This window comes from Phascolarctos cinereus, unplaced genomic scaffold, assembly GCF_003287225.1.
Source record: "Phascolarctos cinereus isolate Bilbo 61053 unplaced genomic scaffold, phaCin_HiC Scaffold_5;HRSCAF=322, whole genome shotgun sequence".
Lineage (NCBI taxonomy): Eukaryota > Metazoa > Chordata > Mammalia > Diprotodontia > Phascolarctidae > Phascolarctos > Phascolarctos cinereus.
Genome location: NW_027555958.1, coordinates 380,366,470 through 380,392,403, shown reverse-complemented (window position 1 = coordinate 380,392,403; position 25,934 = coordinate 380,366,470). Strand labels below are relative to the sequence as shown.

The window sequence follows — 25,934 nt, the reverse complement described above, 5'->3', positions numbered from 1 at the left end:
TGAATACACACAGCACTAACATGGGTGTTTTCCAGTGGTAAGCAAAGTGATATATGCCTTAGGTTTCAATATTGCAAAAAAATATATACTACTAAAAGTATTACTTAAGTTTCTCTGGAACCTTCCAAAATATGTTTAAGATGAGACTTAACACACAAAGAATGACTTGGCCACACAGGTTACTCCGAATTTAAAATGTTCATGTTGTCAATGTCTCCTATCATTTCCTCACCCGTCTTCTGTTTTTTAAATTTCATTTCATGTTCAGTTATAGAGAAGAGAAGAGAAGAGAAGAGAAGAGAAGAGAAGAGAAGAGAAGAGAAGAGAAGAGAAGAGAAGAGAAGAGAAGAGAAGAGAAGAGAAGAGAAGAGAAGAGAAGAGAAGAGAAGAGAAGAGAAGAGAAAATGGGCTTTTGATTGAGGATTTTTGATTTGAGAGAATGGCTTTTCTTTCTATATCCAAAGCCTGACCAGAGAAAAATGTTTCATTCATTCCCTGTTCCACTCACTCACAGAAGTGTGAAGCAATGACAGAAAGTGAAACCAGTTTCTGTATATAACCTTAAGAAGTAGAAGACTATCCAAAACTTCCACTGGGATACAAACGGTCATTAGCCGCTGTCTGCCTAAACCGATTAAAACTTATTGTTTTCTAAGCTGTAGTTTTCAATAAATGCTCAAATTACTGAATTGAATTTCAAGGCTACATCCAAAACTTACATTTGCAAACTCAACTACATATATAATATATATTTAGTTTTGTTACTTTTGCTTCTGCATTTTCAACTCATTACTTATTCTTACCATTTTCACACTTTGGAGCCGGACAGCCCATTCGGCGTCTCAGATTATGGGTTCTGGCTTCTGGAGCCTCTCCTGGTTCTGTTTTAATATTAGTAGCCTTTAAAAAGTAACAAATTAATATTTCATTAAATTAGCAGATTCAAATATTATAAGTGAAGGCTAAAGGTATTTAATTACAATGAAATTGTAATTCAGCTATTTCTTTCCAAACACATGCCACCAACCTTACAGAAATATCATTTAACTCATTTGAGGAGTTTATACAGAACTCCATATTGTTAAGGAGAATGAACTCAGATGAGAAGATCAGGCATGAATTCTAAGAACTACTGTATACGTGGCCTCAACTCTCTCCTCATGCCCTATCCTCCAACATCATAGTGCCACCTTCCTCTTTTGCCTTCTCATTCAGTCACCATCAGGCAAATGCCCCAGTTATCATATAGATGGCATGTTAACATACCCCCACCTGGAAAGAAACCATTTCCATTATGATTTTATATTCATTTCTGTTAGTAACTTTTTTTTCTCCAAATATCTTGCCCCATTTTACTGGCCATTTTGTTTTCCTTTTTGTCTGAAAGCTCTACAGATGGCCTAGAATCTAATATTTGTATGTAAATATCTCTCTTAGAGAGCGAATTCCAAAAATTAGAATTCTAGAAGAGAGCCTGCATTCAGCCTGAATGTAGACCAGGCCGGTAAGTAGGATAGAAAAGACTGTGGGGAGCAGATGGTTGGGGGCTATGATCGGGAACAGGGAACTGGAAACAGAGTTAGGAGGGCACAGGCACCTGGGCCAATGGCTGCTTGGCGTGAAGATGCTACTCAACACTAGGCTAGTCTTCAGAATAGCAGCATGTCATTGTGAATGGACCTTCAAGACTCTACAGAGAGTCTTGCTCTGGCAGAGAAAACTAAAGGATCCGGGGACCTGCCCAAAACTGACATGGGGAGGCCTAAGACTACATGCAGTTGCACCAGGCCCTACCTGGTGACAGGGATTCTTGGCAAGTGGGGCCAAAGCCTCAACACAGAGCAAAAAGGTCTTATTTTTAGCAAGAGTCACTCAGTAACAATTTTCTTTTCTCTTTTGCAACTGTGGAGTGGATGTGCTTGTGCTGGGTGTCTCTGAAGTCAGGAGGACCTGAGTTCAAATCCAGCCTCAGACACTAGCTGCTTGACCCTGGGCAAATCACTCAATCCTGATTGCCTCTACTACCCCCTCCCCCCGCCAAAAGTGAATCTGAATCCTTTTAGAAGAGCCAATCTTTTCCCTCCCCCAAAAAAATCAATCTGAATCCTTTTAGAGGAGACAATCTTTTTCCTCAATTCATTCTCTCTAAGCCCAGAGACTTACTCATTAGGCCAGATAGGAATTCAAAGCCTTGCACACCTCTACTTTACAACAAGTTAAGAAAAAATACTCATCTTCCCCATGACATTCTCAAGACAATACAATTTTAAGCTATCTTTTTCTATTCCATTCTCTTGTATTCCCTTATAAAATCCTATGTTCTATGATCTTAAACAGTCTTATAGAAAAAAACTAATTTCCCCCTCTCTCTCATGTAGCAGAATCACCTAATGTCCCCTATACTTCCCAAACTGTTTCACAAAGATTCTACTACTGCATCTATCACTAACTGTGACACCTCTGAGAAAATGTAAAGCTTTCACTTCATTCCCAGTTCCACTATTAAATAGGTTTTTATATAAATATTTCTCCACTCTCCATATCTCCTAGCTTTAATTTCCCCAGCCTTTTTAACTAGAACCTCATAAAACTATTTTCTAGTTTTTCCTGGGGCTCTAACCTCCAACAATTACTTGCCTTTTTACCCAGATACTAAAACCTGTTAGTTAGAAAGCCACTTCCTCATCAAGTCATGATCTCAAATATGATACTTCTCCAATATGTCCACTAGATGTAAAAGGGACTACATACTATATGCCTTTATGAGGTTGTCAGGCTTCCAAAAGTACAGAAAGTACACAAGTAAGTGACTCAGAGACATGCAAAACTACTGTTCAAAATTTCAACTGATGAAACGTCTAAGGCTCTCACCTCGGATCTCATACGTTTTGCACGACGTGCTGGGGGACACGTTTCCACAGGCTGAACTGACTGTCTCTGGGGAATATCATGGGGTTTATATTCTTTGTCCTTTGTGTCTGTGGTTAGATTTGGCTTCTGCAGACACTGAAAACAATACAATTGGATTGGTGAGATTTTGCTTCTCCTTTTAAACACAAAACAGGCCCATAATGATTCTGTAAGGTGTACTTCAAATCTATTGGTGAAGAACACAGAATGTATACAAACAATGATGGCTACCTGATATTATACCTACTTAAATGGCCTAATGTTAAGTCGCTAGTCAAATATACCTAACATAAATACAATGATTTACGGGTAAGATTTAATATTGCTTGAATTTATTCAACTGACAATGATATCATTCAGAGGTTATTACCCGAGCCTACAATAATTCTATACTGACCATTAATTTAAGATTCAAACTGCAAAGGTCCTAAGGGAATTGTTTCCGAATGAGGTTGTAATATGGACATCCATTCAGAAAGGGTTGGAAATTTAAGACAGGAGCAACTGGGTACGCTTGCTGGATTTTAACAACAACAATAACTTTTACACATGGCACACTGTCCACACTGACTTTAAAATATGTTCATAAATTCCTTATTCTAAGTAGCACAAAAGAAGCTAAGGTTGAAAGAATTCTGTTACAGAAGGAACTATATATATATATATTACTACATAAACACTATTATAAAGTAGTATAAAAAATCATAAAGCAAAGCAAAACCAAATCATTTTCACAAGCAGTGAACTGCCAATGCTTATCTTTAATCTTGCTGAAGTTATGTCCTTGTCTCCTAAAAACCAAATCAACATTATTCCTATATGCTTACTTCTGAATTTAAAGATAATTTTAAAGCTTGTGAAAGCAAAGATGACAGGAACCAAAAGATATTTCTTAATGATATCAATTGAGTCCCTCCTCCTGACAAAAGTGAATTGTCAAAAACAAAATCCAAGACATGAAATCCAAGAGTTTTAACTTGATTATTACTGATCCATCACTACCATTACCTGGAGATGATGTGTGTGTTTAAACAGGAATATTTAATATGTTGATAAGAATGAGCTGAAATATGCACTCTCTGTCAGGAGGGTTAAGAGTCACTTTAACAAGACATTTATGGAGAACCTTTCTAGGTCTAAGATATGAATAACTTCTATTACCATACACTTACACTATTAGAATTGAGTACTTAAACTCTTAAAAGATTTGGATAAAATACCCTTGGATAAACAATTCTAGGGCATAGAAAAAGAAAGAAAGAGAGAAAGAGAGAAAGAGAGAAAGAGAGAAAGAGAAAGAAAGAAAGAAAGAAAGAAAGAAAGAAAGAAAGAAAGAAAGAAAGAAAGAAAGAAAGAAAGAAAGAAAGAAAGAAAGAAAGAAAAGCATGCACAGCACTATAAATTGAAATTGCAAGTCTCTCAGCTTGATGAGATATCTTATCCTGATAAGAATTTTCAGCTATAAGAAAATCATCAGAACAATGCATCACAATCCTACCACTGAAACCAAGCTGTTTATCTCTGAGTGAAATGCTGTAAAACAGGTCAAATTTCTTATAAAAAATGACTAGATGGCTATCAATTATATGTGGCCAACACATTAAGGCTCATTAATCTTAAAAAAAAAAAAGCTAAAGGCTCTTTAATCAGCTGTGTGAGTTTTAGAATTCTAGGAAACACTAGATGTTTTACAGGTCAGTAAAAATTGGAGTCTAAATGCTGCTTTTGATTCTCCAAAGGAAACTCACAAAGCCTCAAGGTTATACAACAACAGCCCTAAGCGCTGAAGTCTGAACTTCCCTATTCTTTGCTACTGAAGGTTTTAAAACAACAAAAAAGGCTCTAAACAAGTTAATTCCAATTTTAATAACAGGAAGGGTAAAGAGCTACTTAAAAAAAAATGTCTTCCCAATTTCTTGGCAAAGCCAGCTCTGGGACAAGATGCAAGTCTGGGAGTGATTTAAAAAATTGATGCCACATGGTATTATTAAAGTCTGGCACCACCACCAATGGACACAGAGGTTCAGGTACTAAATGCAGAGATTGTTTGGATCTCTTGCCACAATTCTCTGTAAGTAGGAATTCTGTTTGGAGCCTGCTTCGTTCCACAGCAACAGTATTCTCCAAATATGAAGGCGGTGGGGAATCAAGTCCACCAGATATTTATTTGACTTCAAAATATTGCTTAAAGGCACTTTTATCTATTTCGCACCTGATATCATCAAATACTGTGTCTAATTTTAATTTTATTGGGGAAAGGAAATACAAAGGTGGTAAGCCTTAAAAGGTAAATAGATTCTCTCAAGGATGTTTCTCAAAGAGCTTAGAGAACAAGGTTATGGTTAGACAAGTTTGGTACACAATTAATCCTCACATTATTTTTCTAATTTAACCTCTGCCCCCCCCCTGCCCCAACTTCCCAATAACTGTTAGCCCAGCAGTTCTCTACTATGGAGGCAACTATCAGGCATAATTTCTTTTATCTATTTTTTTAACTCTCCTTTTCCTGTCAAGCTAATGCACTCATTAACTAAAAGATACCTACTCCGCTCATTCTAATATTCCTTAAGAATGCTTTAGCAATACAAATTTAAGCCCAAAACACATTTGCTCAAGATTAAGACTAAGACCAAATACAACTGAAATAATTCCATTTTCCCCAAGCCAGAAAGCACTCTTCCTTTTCGGGTGGAAAAACAAATGAAAAAAAAAACAGATGCTTGCAAGAGTTGGTGCCGCCAAATTTGCAGGAAAATTTACAAGGATGCTAGACACATGAAACATCCTTAGAGAGCAGGATAACTCCTAGGCCTTCTGAGTCTTTTCTTAATGCCCTTGTTCAGAATGGCTAGAGACAATTTTAGCTGTACTGGATCAATAAAAGCTCTGGAAAGGCAAAAAGCTCCAGAGGCCTCACTCACCACCCAAGTAAAGCCTATTTCAGCTTTGACAGCAATCCACAGAAGGTCAATACCCTACAAGATAAGAGTGAGGGACTTCCCTTCCTCTTGTAGTCTTTCATCTGACACCATTATAGATCCCCATCAAACTTTAAGGGACTTGGCTGAGAAGGAGCTCACTTGAAAGCTGAAGTACTTTGCTGCTCTGGCCCAGAAGGAGAAGTTAAAAGCACATATCCAGAAAGATCCAAAATCAACATCCTCCCCAAAAACCAAACCACCAAGGTTCCAGTCCTGGTTAAAACAGCAAAGAAAATGAATAACTGGAAACCAGCACAGGACCTATCTGTGTGGCAATACTGGCTGGAGTGGAAAGAGACTAGGGCCCCTAAAGTATCAAGAGTCAAAGCAAAAGAAAAAAACACAAAGCACTACAACACACACACAATGAAAGAGGCAAATAAACCACATTTGTTTGTTTAGAAAGCCAAATGAAGCCTGCACATCCGGCACATCAGAATGGGGGCAATGATGACAACAGTGCAGAAGAGACAGCTTTCAGGCACGTCAGATTTAAAACAAAAACAGCACAACAATAAAAAGGAAACGTACCTTTTCCAGAACGCCATGATCCACTAAACACATCAGTTTGGAACATATGTCAGGTGCCTATTGCAAGAGAGAGCTTGGAAAGTTACACTTAACAAAAAGTGGGGCCACAAAAATCGAGGTTGCAAGCAGCCCAAGTGTGTCTCCTGCCTTTGTTGCTGTTTCCTTCCACACTGCCCGAGTTGTAAGAAAGGGCCTGATGCCACGGGTCAGAGGCCGAATCTCTCCGAGTACTGGCTACCTGATTCATTATGCACTAAGGATTGATCCTATACTACCTGAGCCAGAGAGGTTCCTCAAACAACACAATCTTGAATAGAGTACAAAGAAGAGCCAACTCTTGAAAAATTAAAATCTATACAATTTTAATAGTGTGAATTCACAGGTTCATACTGTGAAAACTGGTATAAAGAATAAAAAGAATTAACATATAGCTCTGCCCCATTTCATTCAATACGTTTGCTCCTACAAAAACACTGGCATAACACATCTGAAACTTTCAGACCTATCAGCTTATTATTCACTTACATTCTGTTGTTTCTGAAAATGAAACTGCTACATTAATTGGATCAGGCTTTGTTGTTTTATAAAGCATAGAAAACTGAGAACCTGCAAGAATCAAGCATTAAAGACTGTAAATACTCATGACCCTATAAAATCACCTTTCTTACCTTCTTGACAAGACTGACTTGTTACCAAACCTTATTAACACATCCTTGAAAACACATTAAAGCAACTATGGATAATCCTTGAGGATAGTACTTCCAAGGAATAGAATTTCCGTATTTCTTCTTAAATCAGAGACTTTTTAAAAAGTTGTCTTTCGTTTTTTTTTTTATGGAGCCCAGAACTAAAATCTGCTCTCTTGATCAGGCTTTAAAAGTATGATTAGGAGAACATAACAAATGTCAACAGACCTAAAGCTTTTCCTCTCTGAAAATAAATTACCAAGAAAGATAATATACTAAAAAAAAAAAATTATGAAATCTTCCGTCCTGCTACTGATATCTACTACCTCCTGAAAATCTCAATGAAGAACCTATCTGACAAGAGAATGAGGGGGCAGGTATTTCTTAGGCTGTACTTCATAAAAAAACAACCAAGTACAAAAAAGTAAAACAGGTTTGAGGTAAGAATCACAAGACTTCATTCAACAGCAAGTGTAAGACAAAAATGGCACATTTATTCAACAACTCATTTGATGAAAGATGCTTCCCTTAGTAACAAATTTCAACCTAACAACGTAAGATACTACCCCAGATGTTTTGCCTTATCTAAGAGTAAATCATATATGACACTACATTTAATTAAAGACGTTCACTGCTGAAAATATAAAGTATTGATATTCTGAACAGAATCTTTGGAAAATGGTTCGAGGTCATCTCTCTATTTCCACCTCTTACCCTTCCTCCAAGGAAAACAACCAGGAGTTACTAAAACAAGGTTTCAACTACCAACCAATACTCACCAGCAGACTAGCTCCAGACTGGAATAGGTTGTAGGGGTAAAGGATTCGCTCATAATGTGCTCGAATGTGTGAGCCCACAGCTTTGCCTGGAGCAAATCCCATCTTGGTGGCAATTTTGGTCCATTTTCTCTCTTTGCAGACAACATCAAATCCACCTTCTTCTGCAACTAACTATTGAATAAAATGGAAAAAAAATACATTCATCATTCAAGTGTCATATACCAAGGACAAAATTTTCTTAGTCATCTGTTAGAGAATTTCTAAATTACCACGTCTGAATAAATCACCAAAATTTAAGAACTTAATTTTCCCACAGTATGGAAAATAAACCTTCCTTTCCATATTATTTATTACAATGAATGTATAAGCATAAAACTAAGAAAGAGGTTTTCAAGGAATGTTTTCTTGTATCAATTTAAACTGGTTGAAGTGAGTGCTTTTAACAAGGACAAAATGTTTAACCACACCCAAGGTGGGTTCACCTTGCCAATGGGGACAGGCTAGAAAGGGCTCGGCATCAGATTCCTGGCAGAAGCTGCAAGCTTACTCCCCAGTCACAAGCTAGAGGAGAGCTAGTTAGGACAGTAAGGTGTCCTGGTCATTTATAGATGGATTTGGGCTTATCTAGGATAAGATTCCCATGCTTTGTACTTCAAAGTTTACTTTTAGTGGCTAATAAAGTTATTTTGAGAAAGCCCAACAGCTATCCTGTGTGAACGAAGGGGTAAGCTGTAACATCCAGGAGGCTGGAGAATCTTGGCTAGGTGGAGTTAAGACTTCCCAGTGGGTAATTATTACCATCAACAGACTTAAAGACTGAAGAAAATTCCCAAGTTGTTTCTGCGGAATGACTTTGCAGCTAGTCCTCTCCTACCTAGAGTTATTCCTCTCCATTCACTCAAAGCAGTAAAAAAAAAAAAATGACAGTGAGGTTGGGGTTCGGGGGGCAGAATAAAAGGATTCATAGCTTGTATTACTGCTTCAATAACATTTATAAAGGCGTAGTAGGCATGGTGCTATGCCAAATGAATGGATCCTTGTTGACAAAGAGCATACATGTTGTGTATCGTCTCCCTATTTAGGAATTGACAAAAAAAATTTTTTAAGTCAGGTATATGTAGGAGGAGCTGCATCAGCACTAAAGATCTAGCCCTGAAGGACAGAACCAGGAGCTGTGATAAAGTCACAAAAAGGCAAATTTAGGCTTGGTATCAGGAAAAATTTCCTAACGCTCAGAGCTATATAAAAGTAGAATTGGCTGCCTCAAAAACAGGGGGTTCCCTGTCCATGGAAGTGTTCAAGAAGAGACTGGAAAACCACTTGTCAAATTTATTAGAGTAGAGATTACTTCTGTCTATGAGTTGGACAAAACGACCTCTAAGGTCCCTTCCAACTCTCTACCTATCTAAATGTACTAACAAGTCCTGATCTAATGCCTAAGACACCCTGCACTGAGATTAGCTCACTTGGAATAAACCAATTTTTCTTCTTTAAGAACATAAAGACTAAAAACAATTTTTAAAATCTAAAAAAAAGAGTAACAGGAAACATGATTTACCAGCACACCTTAAACTAAAAATAGAATATTACTTAATTTTTTAAATACTTAAACAAACTCCCTTACCCTATTAAGCTGAAATAAATCCAATATCTTCCTTTCAACATGTGGAATTTTTAAAGTACATCCTTGGAGTTCCCAAAACTTTGCAATCTGGTCCAGAAAATTCAATTTTACCCGAGTTTGAGCCTAGAAGACAAAGAATCATGCTATAACTTAATCTGGCTCCAAAAAAGTAACCAAAGTTCACATACAAAAACAGTCATGCTCCTTTCATTTACGCCTCACAGAATTTCCAAAAACTTTGAAAAATATACATACAAGTACTTCATATATGGCTTTAGCATTTGTGAAAGTGGTTTGTAAGAAACAAGACTAGAGTTTTATAGCATACACCTAAACCATACAATAGATAGCTTAAAGCATAGTATATTCTGCACTACAGGTCAACAGAGAAAACTTTTTTAAACTATTATTTCTGTAATAAAAGGAAGTGATAATTCACTTGAAAAATCCCATGCTCTGAAAGCAAGGCCTAAAGAATTGTTTCATGTAAAGGAAACATAAAATAGATCCTATCCAGAAGAGGTGCTTTAAAGTTACTTTGGGAAGTTAAATTTTAGCCTTTTTAATTTTTTTCTTTTACATTTAAATGTCAACATTAAAGCTCCCCAGTTTGGTCACCTTTCAATCAAGTATGTTAAAATCCCACTCTCTGAAAGCAAACATTTACTAAGTAAACACTTATTAAGCTCCTACTGAAAAGAAACTATCAGGACGTGATCCTTGCCCTCAAGGAGCTCACAAATTAGCAGGGTAAGTAATAGAACAAGCACCGAAAGAAAAAAAAACCTCCTAATAAACTGTCGTGTGAAGAGGCCAGAAGTGCAAAACACTTTCAGAAGAAGAGCTGGTGCAGTAGGAACAAAGGACTGACTCTGGAGTCAGAGGTAGTAGGTTCAAATCCCACACTCACTACTGATGTTGTCTTCATTCAAATCATGTTTTAAAACAGACAGCTGGCTTCTGGGGCTTCTGGCTTCCCGGGCTATGTCTATGACCCTTTCATTTTAGGACCCTGTGGACTCAGGTTTGTTATGAGACTTTGGCCTTCAAAGCACACATCCATTCACACAGCCATTCATGCACTGTATTCTACCAATGAGGTAGGCAGAGCAGAGCAAAGGCCGAGAGACACAAATGCATCTACTGAAGCTCTCACACAACAGAAGTGGGACTCTTGAACCCAAGTCTATGTCCTAACATTTGGCTCTTCATAGCCGAGACATCTTTGTCTCTACCTAATATCCTAAAGCTGCGAAAAGTCACTAAAAAGACTGAATTATGTAAGAGTACAGTGAAGCTGAAAAGCTGTACCCTTTTAACATAGCACTTCCAGTATCAAAGCTGACATAACTTCTTGAAACCTATACCTGGTTTTAGATTGTAAATTCTTGTATTCTATAAAAATAAAATGTTCCTTGAAGGTAACTTCATCCATCCAAGTCAAGCTGTCAATTCTTAATGGCTAGCCCTGCCTATTCTATTCTTTAGACTCCTGGTAGCTTAGGTCCCCAGGGATTTCCCAAAAATACCCTTATTCCAAAGTGATAAAACATTACATGCATGTTTATTTGTAAATCTGTATATCTGGAAGAAAACTGGAGCCAAAGAATGATTTCAAAAGGCAAGTGAAGATGCAGGACTGGAGCTCAAGGATAATGCAGTTGGATAGACAGATCTGGGAGCCATCTGCACAGAGATTATAGTTAAATTCATGAGATTACCGAGAAAGGGTACAGTAAGAAATGCTTGACCTGTGGTCCGTGAACTTGTTTCATATTTTGACAATGGTTATTTCAGTGAATTGGTTTTATGAATTTAAAAACATTCTGAGGAGTACACAGGCCTCAACAGACTGCCAAAGAGTATGACACACGCAAAAACAGGTTAAAAATCCTTGGTACAGAGAAAGAAAAGAAGACTGTCTCGACTCCAGCTCTGGGGAACACCCAGAGGGACTGTGAAAGAGAACCAGCAAAGAAGACTGAGGAGAGACAGGTAGGAAACGAACCAGGATAAAGTATCTAGGAGGACAAAGTGGTCAATAGTACCAGTTGCAACTGATAGGTAAAGAAGGATTAAGACTAAGAAATGAGCATCAAATTTAACAATAAGAGATCATTGTTAACTTAAGAGAGAGCAATTTCAGAACAAGAATAAGAATGACTGTAGAAAGCTTTTTCAAAGGTGAAGGCTTTTTAAGACTTGTGGAAACTTAGGCATGTTTGAAAGCAATAGGAAAGGAAGGAACAAGTTGAAGAGGAGAGAAGATGGAAGGACAAGAGAGACAGAGGTAAAAAGAAAGATGGAGGGAGAAGTAAGAGGGAATGAGAGATCATTTCTGTCAGACTGTAGTGGGACAGAGTAGGAGTTGATGTCAAAGAGCTTTGAGATGAAGAGAACTGGAAGAAAGGAAGCTCATACGCTGAGCAGTCTCAATTTCCTCAGTAAAACAGAGGCAAGGTCCTCAGCTGAGAGTAGAAGCAGAGATGCTGGAAGCTTGTGAAAGGAAGACAAAATCTGGAATAGCTTCCATGGGAGGGATCAATTAAAAAGGAATAAAGGACTCATTGGTTGCAGTGAGAGCCCATTTGAGTTTGAATGATATAAATTTATCATGTGACCCATCAGCACACTTGTGAGGCTTCCTCCAGACTCATTCAGTAGCTCCTGAGTAGAAATGGAAGCCGTGGATAATGAGAGTAATCCACAGCTGATATTTAGGGCAAGTAGAGTGATGAAAAGGGACAGGGGACCAGGTATGGCTGCAATGGTTAACTGTTGGGTTGAGGCTGAAGGGGTAGGAATGTGAAATCAGAGCAAGGGTAACGGTCTGAAAAAGTGAACGGGGAGAGATGTTATCATAGGTTATGAAAAGACAAGAGAATGTCAGAATATTTAATTAGGGAAGTGAAACATTTATGGGTCAAGGTGAAATCTAGAGTCGAGGAAGACAAGTCAATGGGATTTGGGAGAAGCTGAGGAATTAAGACATTAGGGAGTTTGAGGGAGCATCTAAGCAGATATTAAAGTTCTCTAGTACAAGGAACAGAGTTAGGGAGGAACAGGAAGATCGCGAACAAGGTATTGAACTCCTTGAGAGAAAAGAAAGCAGAGGTCCAAAACCATATGAAAAAATGCTCCAAATCACTTTCGTTGTTGTTCAGTCATAATGTCTGATTGTTATGACCCTGTTTGGGATTTTCTTGGCAAAGACACTGTAGTGGTTTACCATTTCCCTCTCCAGCTCACACTGCAGATGAGGAAACTGAGGCAACACAAATCACCAGAGAAATGCAAATTAAAACTCTGAGATTCCACCTCACATCCATCAGAATGGCAAAATCAACAAAAAAGAAAAAGGACAAATATTGAAAGGGACTGCACAAAAATACACACATTAATGCACTGTTGGTGGACCTATGAATTGGTCTATCCATTGTGAAAAGCAATAGGGAACTATGCCTTAAGTTCCTAAGTTGAGCGTGCCCTTTGACCTACTGATGGCCGTACCATAATAAGGACACCAAAGAAAGAAGAAAAGGTACATATGGACCAAAAAAATTCACAGCAACTTTTTGGGTAGTAGCAAAGAATTGGAAATTAAGGGGGTGTCATCAGTTGTGGAACGGCCTACCAAATCCTGGTATATGAATATAATAAAATACTATTGTGCTGTAAGAAATTAAGAAAAGATTCTGAGAAACCAAGAGGCTTATATGGACCAGGCATAGTGTAATAAGTAAAAACAGCAGAACAACTGATACTATAACATTAACACTGTAAAAACTGTGAAAGACTTAAGAACTCTGATCAATGCAATGATCAACCAGGATTCCAGAAGAATGATGATTAAAAGTGCTGCCCATATGGACCTGATGCAGAATGCACACATATTTTTGGAAAAGACCAATGTACAAATTTGTTCTGCTTAACTATGCATGTCAGTTACAAGGATTTTATATGGGAGTGAGGTGGGAGGGGTGGGGAAGTAGGGGAGAGAAAGTTGGGGTGGAAGGAAAATGGAAAATTTTATTATTTAGAAAAACTTTAAAAGAAATCTGGGGGGATATATATGAATTGATGTAGAGGAAGACAAAATAAATGCTTGTTAATTGCAATAAATAGGTAGGTATGTAGGTAGGTAGGCAGATATAGATGAAATGAAATTTTTAAAAAGAAAGGAGGGAAAATAATCTGGGGGTCAACATACTATTGCTCCCATAATTCAGACTGGGTAGAAAGTTTTGAGGTTGCTGAGTAAAGAAGATTAAGGCAGAGTCTGGAAGTAAGAATGAGAATCAAATAGAACTCCTCCTCTAAGACCAGGGGGTTGTGAGAGAAGGCATATTCACTGGGGAAGAGGAAACCTAAAGACATATTGATGTCAGAGGACATCCAAGTCTCTGTGAGGAATGACAGCAGGAATGTTAGAAAAGGTCCAAGATGAATTCCAGAGAGCCCAGCAGAGGAGTGGACAGAGTTAGGGAGAAAGGGTTTGGGTAAGAAAAGGAGAAGAGATGCTGAAGAGAGTTTTTTTTTCTCCCCTAAATGACTGATATTAAGTACAGGGATAGGGAAAGAAGCAAGAAAAATCATGGGGTAGCAGTGGCAGAAGACTGCAAAGCAAGCCTGCTCCTTCAATTAGGCTGATGGTAGAAAAGGGGTTGGAGGAGAGAACAAGAGGAAATGGTGAGTGGTGGGTTATCTCCTTTGAGGACAGAGAGCTCTAGTTAGCAGCCAAGCCTGAGTCTAGGTTCAGATGGGGCCTACTGTATGTAGGTGCTCTTCCTCCTTTGGGATGACTGATTTTATAAAATCTGGTTCAATGCATAAGACTGATAACTCTTTCGTTATCATGCCATAATACTGTTTCTAGAAATTAAGTCATATTCAACCAATGCATCATAATGGTAACAAGTCTTACAGGCAATTAGAAAATACCAATATTCATGATCTCACCTCCAATTCATTCAGTCTCTGGATTCGAGGGGTAAAATGAAGTTTATCAACATCACATGCGAATGGCGGTTGCCAGGCCTAAAAGAAAAGAGAAGGCAATTAGAAGATGATACGTCATTAAGCTCCAATTTTCAGAATTCAAACTTAGTGCATGTGAAAACCTACAAGGGCTTGATAGAAAAAGGGGGGGGGGGGGAGGAATTACCCATTCTCATTACAAACTATGCAGTTATCCCTTTCACATCACTACTTTCCCTACAGAGTCAAAATAAGAAATTAAATGGGAATTTTGAGGGAGTTTTGCAGAAGCCATAGATGACACAGAAAAAAGTTTAGAAACTCAGAAAGGCATAAGATACAGGTACAGTATCATATAATATCAAGAAAAAAGAGAAGGAAATTCCCAAAACAGAAGACTTCTCTGGCATAAAGGGACAGTCAAAAAATTTCAGGCTCCTATAACCACTAAGACATGGAAGGGATAACTATATATCTACAGAAGTTACATTTCTGACATGTATACTGTAAACTGACTTTTGGATATTCTTTACTACTGACAGCAAAAAAAGAAGTTAAAAAGTAAAGTGTTTCCAAAACATAATAAAAATCATCTCATAAATAAGGTAAATCTTAAAACACACTATAACCACACACCCCTCACCAAAAAAAAAAAAGTTTTCCTGAAAGACTACTGAAACTACCCAAGGAAGATTACAAAGCAGGAACATAAATTGGCCAGGATTATTTCTCATTTGGCTCAGGAGTTGCAAATAAAACCAGTGGCTTGAAGCTAAGAAATCAGTAGGACTAGACTATGACAAAAAAGGAAAATGACCAATGCTAGAGGGTTTGTCAGAAAATAGTGACACTAATACGCTGCTGGTGGAACTGTGGAGTGGTTTACCCATTCTGAAAAACAATCTGTTACTATGCCCAAAAAGCTATTAAATTGTGCATACCTTGCGATCCAGCAACATAGCCATTATTTCTATTACCCCAAAGAGATCAAAGAACCAGGAAAAGGACCTATGCGTACAAAAATATTCGTAACAGTTCTTTTTGTGGTGACAAAGAACTGGAAGCTAAGGAGGTGACTATAAATTAGTGAATGGTTGAACAATATAAATGTGATGGAATATTACTGTATTGTAAGAAATAATAATAATCTGGTGCCTCCTAACCCTTCCAGCTTTATCTCCCCTCAGCACCATGCATAACCTGCACCTGAGCTTCAAGCACTCAAGGAGCTTATTTTCAAAATATTTCAAGAATAAGACACCAAAAATAATGTGAAATATCATGAACAGCATTTTAACCATAAACAGGCAACTAAAAAGATATCATAACTCTACCAACCCATCTCTATTAAAAGCATTTATGTCTTTGTAGTATATGCACATGGCTAGACTACATTAAAACATGAAAAGGGAACAGGAAATTTTCTAAAGAATATACCAGCATAGTCAAAGAAGTGACTAAAAGATTTATAGCCTAAGAGTCCACAATGCTGATAATAAAAAAATTATTTGAATCTCTATAGCAGTCTTTAAATGTCTTTCCTCCAAGTGTCTCTCATTCATGTGTTGATAATACAATTTTTTTTTTTATTTTAAGAGACTGGGTCTCCCACTCTTGACCAGGCAGAAGGGCAGGGACTACTCAAGAGTTAATTTCACTATTGTTCAGCACAGGAGCTTTGAACATTCTCAGGCAATCTAATAATCCCCATGCCAGCCACCCAATGATGCCCTCCACTCACAGTGTTGATATACTTTAGTGTAGACAGATACCCAATCAACTTGGTCCACCGAATCTTATAATACTGAAGTTCAAGAAATCTGCCCACTTCAGCGTCCCCAAAAACTGGGATTACAGACATGTGAGATCAAGCCAGAGTAGATCACATAAAACGCTATGATAAAAATAGATGTAACTGCTTAGAGTTCCTCAGAATATGGACAATAGGAACCAAAAATCTTAACTGAGTCTTCCTGCACAAAGTCAGTCAGCTTTGTGAAATACCACAAGTCAGTTTCCAAGGACACTAATGCTCTAGGTGTCTAAGCACTAAAGAAATACTTAACAGAAGATTATCCTTCAAAATATAAATCACAGCAAACTACCAGCATTCATGGTAATCAAGTGCGAGAGCAACAGCCAGCTGTCACAGTTTTAAGTTGTCCATTGTTGACTGCAAAGCTCTATTCCTAAAGAATTATTTCTTAGCTGGAGCCTTTGGTGTTAGACTAAGGCAAAGGTGTTGTTGGCATAGCTTGCTTTGGTGACACAGTACCATGATTTCTGGACAATCAAGGGCTTTTTACAGTGGAGAAGACAAAAGACTCAAACTCTTAAAACTGTAGAATTTGAACAGGAGGAAATAGTTCGCAAAGAACAAGTCAAGTAGAAAGAAGTTAACATTTATATAAACTTTCAAAAGTTTCTCATTTGTAATCAACATAGTAATTCATAAGACACATGGGCATCTAAAAGTTAACTTGAATACACTAAACATTGAAATATAATAGAAACTTTTAAGTTCCATGAAAGAAAACCAATCTCCCTAAACTAAGAATTTCATATTTTGTTTTTTTTAATTTCCCTATATGGAGGTATCACATCACACCTATCAGACTGGCTAACATGACAGAACAAGACAATGCATGTTGGAGAAGATGTGGGAAAATCGGAACATTAACTAATGCATTGTTGGTTGAGTTGTGTAAAATGATCCAACCATTCTGGAGAGCAATTGGAACTATGCCCAAAGGAGTATAAAATTGTGTATACCCTTTGACCCAGTAATAGCACTTTTAGGGCTATATCCCAAAGAGATCATAAAAATGGGAAAAGGACCCAAATGTACAAAAATAAGTATGGCATCCCTTTTTGTGGTGGCAAAGAATTGGAAATTGAGGGGATGTCCATCAATTGGGGAATGGCTGAACAAGTTGCAGTATATTAATGTTAACGGAATGCTACTGTGCTATAATTATGGCAGGTGGACTTCAGAAAAACCTGGAAAGACTTACATGACTGATGCTGAGTGAAATGAGCAGAACTAGGAGAACGCTGTACACAAAGTAACAGCCACACTGTGTGATGATTGACTTCGATAGGCTTGGCTCTTCTCAGCAATGCAAGGATCTAAGACAACTCCAAAAGACTCATGATGGAAAATGCTATCCACATCCAGAAAAAGAACCATGGAGTCTGAATGCAGATGGAAGCATACTATTTGCTCTCCTTTTCCTTCACTGTTTTGTTTTATTGCTTCAATCTTGTGGTTCCTCCCCTTAGTTCTAATTGTTCTTTAGATCATGACTAATGGGAAAATATGCTTAATATGAATGTCTAAGTAGAACCTATATCAGATTTCATGCCGTCGCGGGGGGAGGGGTGGTAAGAGATTTACAACACAATCTTATGGAAGTGAATGCTGAAAACTAAAAATAAATTATTTTTAAAACAACAAAAGAATAAAATAAAAATTTCCCTATAAGAAAACTGACAGGATTGGTATGTGAATACTTCAAGTCATGAGACTGAAAGTCCATTGGATTGACTGCCTATGCAGTCTTCCTATAATTATTTTAGATGTTTTCAATATTTTATATTTAAAATATGTTCAAAATAAAAGTTAGCACTTTATAATCTAAGAGCCCAGCTGTTTTTCTCAACACAAAGTATATGTATTCCTTATGAAGGCAATTAAGTAGGAATCTGGGACTTTAAAATGCTCCAGAGAGATTTGAACAATCAAGTATTTTCTTTATACCCAGCACCCCAGAAGTACCTAGCAATATCAACTTGCAAAATGAAAATGAGAAATTTTTGGAGAACAGGAGAAACTCTTAAAAACTGTTTCAGAAAATGCTCACTTCTAAAGCAAACAATGTCAACAAAACTAACTTTCAAAGTGATGCATACAGGAAGCTACACACTTAATTACTTGGGCTAGAATCTGATACCATCAAACCTTTGATACCATCTATACAAACTAGTGTGGAGGTAATAGATAATTTAACAGAGCCAAATTAAACTTAGTTTAAACCTGACAACCCCATCTTGCACATAATATTTTTCTAACTTTCTAATACAGAGATCCAGTCACTATTTTCAGAAATTGATAAGCAAAATGAGAAAGAACTGTCATCTTCTAAAGTGAGGACTCAATGACTCCCTATAGAGAGGACCAACTTAAAATAACCAGTGTCAAAAGGAAACTATTATTTTGCCAAGAACATTAACCAAGATACAAGTTCTTTTTTTTTTTTTAATTGAGGCTTGTACCTAAACAAACCCAATCAGAACATAATGGCAAAGTTCTCCCTACAGTGAAGGCTAAGTTCTCCTAAATCAAAATGCTAATTACTTTTTTGAATGGGGAGTCACCAAACTAGAAGGGGATAGAGACCATCAGCCAACTCTAAAGAATATTCTTTCTGGGTGTTAAGACAGATAATACATAATGAAAGCTATATTGTCAACTCTGATAAATTTGAACAATATGCAGAGAACAAGACTTATATTCTTATGTTTAAACAACTCACGCCCCCCCAAAAAAAACTTAAATGATATATGTAGGTAGATGAGGAAATGAAATCAAAGTTATGTAATTTGTCACTAGTTGGAGAGCTAGTCATCCAAAGAGCTCAGACTCAAATGAGATGACTCCAAGTGCTTTGCTTCCTCTACTACACTAGAGGAAGCCCTCCTTATGAACAAAGAGAAATTTTAAGTAGTCAAGCATCCTCTTCTAAACAAAAAGATAATGGTACTATCCCCATTTCTGCCTTACTTAGTGTAACAACCACCATTAGAGCAGCTTTGGGACTGTGGAACACCTTGCAGGTCTGGTGGGAGGCATCCTGGGTCCAGAGTGTTTGCTCCAAAGTCTTCAGAACACCTTGTAAGGGCTTCATTTCACTCTTCAGGGCCCATTATTCACTTAATTTGGTATTTCTAAATGTGACACACTCCAAATAATCTGAAATTTTAATTTTATATGATAACATATGTGCCACCTTTCCTTTTAAAGTCTTGAACACGATACGGTCCCTCCTCCACATCTGTCCTGTCCAACAAAGCTAACTCTTCATGACGCACTCATCTCTTCCTGACAGGGAACATCATATTTTGTCTCTCAGTTGTCAAGCTTAGGGTTTTAGTCTCCTGGTTCAAAATTGGCACCTTTTACCAAATTTTGAAAAACTTTGAGTTCTCACCTCCCACCTCCCACCCAACAGATACACTTTCTCCATAGTTCATTTCTTGGCAACAGCAGTACCATCTTCTCCTTGTATAGATGACACATATACCTCTACTTCAGCAGAATAACAAGTTTGTACTTCAAAAGATTTAGATCCAATCAAATTTAAAGCAATGATGCTCTCAAGTTGAGACCAGGTCCAAGACTGCTAGTAAAATAAGCAACAGGGCATTGGTGTTAGGCCAATAAAATTGTAATTACTGTAGTATTAAAATGAATACTACAGCAAATAGGTCGTTCCATGATAGCCATCCTTTCACACTAAACAAGCTATTTCCTCCTCTATGGTCAAAATCAAGACTTCCTCCTTAAACGTCTCACATCCCCTCGAGTTGAAGTAAAACAATAGTGAGATAAACTATTTGTTTCAGTTCCACCTAATGAAGTATCCTCTTATATTCTACACAGCCTAATTATAAACTGAGAATTTGATCTCTGAGATACTTGCATCTGAGATAAAAAAGGTTTAACTTCTGGTTCTACAGAGAGCAGCTGCTTATAAACATGAACCTAACTCTCAAAAAAGCAATTTAAAAGATTAACCAGGGGCAGCTAGGTGGCGCAGAGGATAGAGCACCGGCCCTGAAGTCAGGGGTACCTGAGTTCAAATCCGGCCTCAGACCAAACACTTGACACTTACTAGCTGTGTGACCCTGGGCAAGTCACTTAACCCCAATTGCCTAAAATAAATAAATAAATAAATGAAAATAAAATGAGAATAAAGTCATTAAAAAAAAAAGATTAACCAATACAGTTGTGTCCTGTACACTAAAGATCCAAAAATGTTTAACAATAATGAAATGTGAAGTTTTTAAGGTATTGAAATTGACAAATTCTGACTGGGAAAGTTATGGCTGATAAAGTTCTCTGCCAAACTAAAACACACAATTCTCTCTCACACATAGACAGAAAAGGATATGTATATACACGCATATTTATAAAAGTACTGAAAACTTAATTACAAAGGAAATCTGCTATAACCAACCTGAGCCAACAAACAAAAACACTTAAAGCATACTTTGTGTCCTGACTTCAATATGGATAGCTAAACTTATATTTTTTAATTCCAGCTTTTAATATAGAACACCCCTTTACAGGCTCCTTAAATTAATATAACTTCCAGAGAGATTAGAAAGGACTAATCTATTAGAATGATCAAGTGAGTATCTTATGGTAATTAATCAACATCTTTTATAATTATATTTCATTTTACATGTTGTTATGACTCTATGAAACAAATTTATTGATGGCAAATGGGCTCGTCAAAAACATTTGATAATGCTTTGTAAAACCTATGAAAAGCAAAGTTTAGAAACCAGTAATACTGCCTGGCTTAGTAAATGGCTGCTCACAATGTTTAGTGTGCCCTCTACTGGTTCTGTAGCAGCTCAGCTAGGTGGAGTAGGTGTATGCAAATAAATAGTTTGGTTAACAGAACATCAATCATTTAGGAAGATCCCAAAAGAGAGTCTTTTGATAATACAATTTCTATCTTTACTTCAAGTATTGGCCAGTATTCAAAAGCCTTTGCAGAGCCAAGTTCTTCTCTTATTAAGTGTTTTCATTTTTGCTGTTTCGTCACTTAGTCGTTTCAGTCAAGTCCGACTCTTCACGGAGCCATTTGGGGTTTTCTTGGCAGAGACACTGAAGCGGTTTGCCATTTCCTTCTCCTGATCATTTTACAGATGAAGAACTGAGACAAAGAGGGTGAAGTGACTTGGCTAGGGTCACACAGCCAGTAAGTGTCTGAGGCCATATTTAACTCCAAAAAGATGAGTCTTCCTGACTTCAGGCCCAGCACAATATCCACTGCATCACCTAGCTCTTCATTAGAAGTTTGTTTACTAGCATCTTCTTTATTATCCCAAAATAAGGATGTTTTTAGTTGTGTGTCTCTCTAAATATTGACTATTCATCTTATCTTCCATTTCAAGTAGGACTCTTTCAAGTATTTTTCACTCTGTTGTAACAATATTTGATAAACTTTTGGGAGTAATGCCAAATACTTTATAGAAGGCAAACTTAGCAAGTTATTTAAAGGAAATCAGCTTTCCAAATCAAGTCTTCCCACTTGATCCCATCACTAACAGTTCTGAAAACTACCAACATGGCACGCTTTTATGCTGAGCCTGCCTAGTGCTAACGATTTATAATGAAATATAGCTGTTAACACCTGGCCTAAGTTTTTGTTATTAAATTTAACTCCTACCTGGATGGGACTGTCCATGAAGGCGTCTTTTGCACAGAATGAGGCCAAAAAAAAAATACTGGCCTGTCAATCAACCCAGCGCACCTCCAAAAAAAGTCATTTAAATGATATTTAAGTACTAGAGTTCCATTAAGTTTTTTATGCCTTCCACAGAACTAGAAAATTACTGCCAATTATCAAAAGTGACAATATTAAGGGTTGTACTACCAAATCCTAAATTTAAATAAAGTAGATTAAGTCAATCAAGCTACCATCTACCCAAACATCCTTGCCCTCTCCTTCCCTTCACTGCCAAATTTCTAAAAAAAAAAAAAGGCTTGCTGCCTCAACCTCTCCAACCACCCACTCACTCTTCAATCCCCTCGAAATATAATTTCCATGCTTTTTGAATTGCTGGATCCCAAAACTACTGCCCTAATTGCCAAATCCTGTGACTTTTTCCTCAGTTTTCAATCACATTGACCTTCCTGTAGTATTTAGCATCATTCCATCTCCCAAACTCTCTTTTCCTTCAATTTCTTCCTTAATACCCCTGACCATATTCTCTCTTGGTTCTCCCTCATACTTGTCTTATCTCCTTTTCTGGTCCATTATCTCCTGCCTGATAATGAAACAAACCCAGGACCTTCAGTTTGGTCCTAAACTTTTATGCCTCCCTTGACGATCTCATCCATTCCTGACTCCTACAGGATATATCCAGCCTCAATGTATCCTGAGCTCTCGTTTTAAATTTCCATTTATTTGCCTACTGGACATCATTTAAATAACCTGTACATATCTCCAAGTCAACAGGCAACTCATCTAACCCTATCTTTCCCAAAACCTACCCCATTTGACACAACGATTTTTGCAAACACGAAGGGACAGTTTGCAGAAAAGGTAAAAACATGTGATTTATCTAAAAACAGTAGTCTTATTTTTGGCTAGAATCTAGAGTGTTTTTAAAAGGAAGTAGTGAAAAATAAGTCTAGTAAGGTAGCTTAAGAGTCAGATTGTGGAGCACCATAATTATCAGACTAAGGAGTTGTTTTTTTTTTTTAATTTAATACCTGGGCGATGAAGGTACTGTTAGGGGGAACATTATCAGATTTACGCAAGATTATTTTGGCATTGTTTTGAACATGTTAACAATGGAATGGAGAAAATGAGAAACTGGCAACTGGGAGAACAATTAGGAAGCCATTACAATAAGTCAAAGCAGGTGGTGATGACTTTCAAGACTATGGTAGTGGCAAATGAGGTGATTAAATGAATACGATATTGTGAAGAACTGATAAAACTAAGAAATGGGTTGAATGTATAGCATGAGACAAGGAACAAGACAAATGGAACATTCACAGTTTTGAATCTGAGTGGCAAATAGGAAGATGAACTCCTTGGTGAAATACCTCTCTCCCTTTAAGACACAGTACCAAGTGCTAGCTTGTCCTTCCACGAATGCTTTCCTGATTTCCAGTGATCTCTCCTTTGCCCTTATATTCTACCTAGTATCAAACTTAGATGTTTAAATGTTTCCTTTACCTTTTTCCTCCCTCCTTATTGGAGCCCTGGAGAATAGGAACAGAGCTTTTTCATTCTTGGATCCCAGGGTTAGCAGTGACTTAACACATAAGGGATATTCAAATGTTGGCTGAACTATATTTAGGGAGGAGTTTAAGCACAGTTCTAACTAAAGTAAATAGGCTGGAGGATTAAACTAAAAGACTTCTAGGAAGTCTTTCCAAAGTTATGTGGGTTGAAGATAGGTCCTTCAATAAGTAAGGTGAATTCAAGCATTTCATGAACAAAACTCTACAAGAACATATAGAGACATAGTACCAGGAATGTGTGGTAATGTTAGCAGTAAGCGATAGGATAAGGACTGCGTCATTTCAATGGCATAGGCCACTCCCTCTGCCACTGAAGATCTGTCAGCACCTTCTCTGTAACAAAGTCTCAGAGTTGCCTAACCAATTAGAGGTTAAGTGAGTGGTCCAAGGTCATGTAATCAGTATGTGACCCCCAAGTCTCCCTAGCTTCAACACCAACTCTCAATACACTCTATGGCTGCTTCTCAACATACACATTATAAGTAATTTCTACAAAAAAGGGAACTTCACCTTCATTTTGGATACTCCCTTAAGAATGTTACTTTAAAAAAAAAAGAATGTTACTTGAGCATTCTCACCCTATGCTTCATTAAACCATTGTTAGTTCTAAGAGAAACAGTTCTCCAAAGCTCCCCAAAGTGGACTTGGACTTCAGAAATGAAATTCTGGCTATGAATGATTTGTAAAGCTCTTTAGAATATATCCTAAAAGGAACACACACACACACACACACACACACACACACACCACACACACACACACAGAGAAATAAATTTCATTCAACAAGGAAATTAGAGGAAAAAGAGAGAAGAGGGGAGGAATTAGAGGGAAGGTAGATTAAAAGAGAGATGAGTCCTAAGAAAAACAAATTCTAAGGATATGCAAATTTATTTATAGCTCTTGAAGTGGCAAGAAATGGGAATCAGAGGAAGTATTCATAAATTCGGGAATTAATACGTTGTGGTATATAAATGTCATGGAATACTACTGTATTCTAGGAAATGATGAAGGAGATCTAAAACCAGAACAATGACATCAATATGGTAAAGGCAAATAGCTTTGAAAGAAATTAGGAACTTTATCAACATGTGATAAACCATGATTCCAGGGGACTAATGATTAAACATGATACTCAATTCCTGATAGAAAAGTGAAGAAACATGAGTACAGAATGAGATTTAAGAGGTTTTTTTGGGACATGGCCAACATGGAAATTTGTTTTGATTGACTACACATGTTTGTAACAGGTGTGTGTTTCTTCAGTTCAAGAGATGGGAAGGGAGGTTGGGTGGGAGCATGAAAAGGCAGATTCTTGTCGATTGAAAAAATACAATTTTAAAAAAACAATAAATGCTGGAAAGTTTGCTAGTGCTATTGTGAGTGGCAATACAGTTAATGTAACTATCCCTTCAAGTTCACTAGAAGGATCCCCAAAAAGTTCCTTTTAAAAAGGAAAACAGAGGGCAGCTAGGTGGCACAGTGGATAGAGCACCAGCCCTGGATTTAGGAGAACCTGAGTTCAAATCTGGCCTCAGACACATAACACTTACTAGCTGTGTGACCCTGGGCAAGTCACATAACCCCACTGTCTAGCCCAAAAAAAAGAAAGTGAAAAAGGAAAACAGATTGTTCCTTACTGAACAATCATAGTAAATCTTCATTTGAATGTTAAAGCTAACATCATAAATTTGAATCAAAGATTAGTAACTAAGTCATTTCCTTGAAATCAAGCATAAACATAAGAATAAACTGAATCAGAAAACATTAGTTTGATCATACAATCCAAATCCTCCATTTCACAAATAAAACCAGAGTAGCTAGCAGCACCCCATGTACAGTTTGCCAATGAAAGGAGACAGCAACGATTTCAGATCACTGACACATAGATTAGCTTGCTGTTAAGAATTGTGTGTGATCCAATGATAGTGCTACATCTTTTAAAGTGATTTTAATTTGTTTAAAAATAGTTTTACACTGTAGTTTCTAAATATCTAACTCGAGGCCTTGGGAAAAGACAATTTATACAGAAAAACATAGGACAAAGATGAAGAGATAGCAAACCATTCATTTAGTTAGAATGTATGCTCCCTGAAGAGCAGGAAATAAATGCTTCATTCTTTGTATGTGTATCCTCATCACCTAGCACAGTACCTGGCATAACAGATACATAAATGTTTGTTGAGTGATTTCTGAAAAATTTCCAAGAAAATCAACTCTGCCAGCACATATTTTTCAGCAACATCCAAACTACCTGAAGAGTTAAACCAAGAAAAATGTAACACCACACCCTTATTTTATTACCTCTGTAAACACCTGTCCTGCCTATAAGCAAAAGGGCTGATAAGACTACAGAAATCTAGTCACTTCTTATAGACATTCCAAATCAGGGCAAGG

At 37.3% G+C, this 25,934-nt stretch overlaps 1 protein-coding gene across 2 annotated transcripts in view; it reads right to left on the bottom strand.

Moving 5' to 3' along the window:
* The window catches only part of KDM5B (lysine demethylase 5B), a 75,582-nt gene that overhangs the window by 34,984 nt on the left and 14,664 nt on the right, over positions 1-25,934 (bottom strand). The window contains exons 2-7 of one of the 2 annotated variants that reach the window (XM_078156416.1): positions 14,471-14,548; positions 9,512-9,634; positions 7,888-8,058; positions 6,423-6,479; positions 2,872-3,006; positions 804-900 (exon numbers count right to left, since the gene is read on the bottom strand). In XM_078156416.1, the coding sequence (XP_078012542.1) occupies positions 804-900; positions 2,872-3,006; positions 6,423-6,479; positions 7,888-8,058; positions 9,512-9,634; positions 14,471-14,548 (661 nt within the window). The remainder of the gene's footprint in view (positions 1-803; positions 901-2,871; positions 3,007-6,422; positions 6,480-7,887; positions 8,059-9,511; positions 9,635-14,470; positions 14,549-25,934) is intronic. The other variant, XM_078156417.1, reaches the window with a different exon arrangement.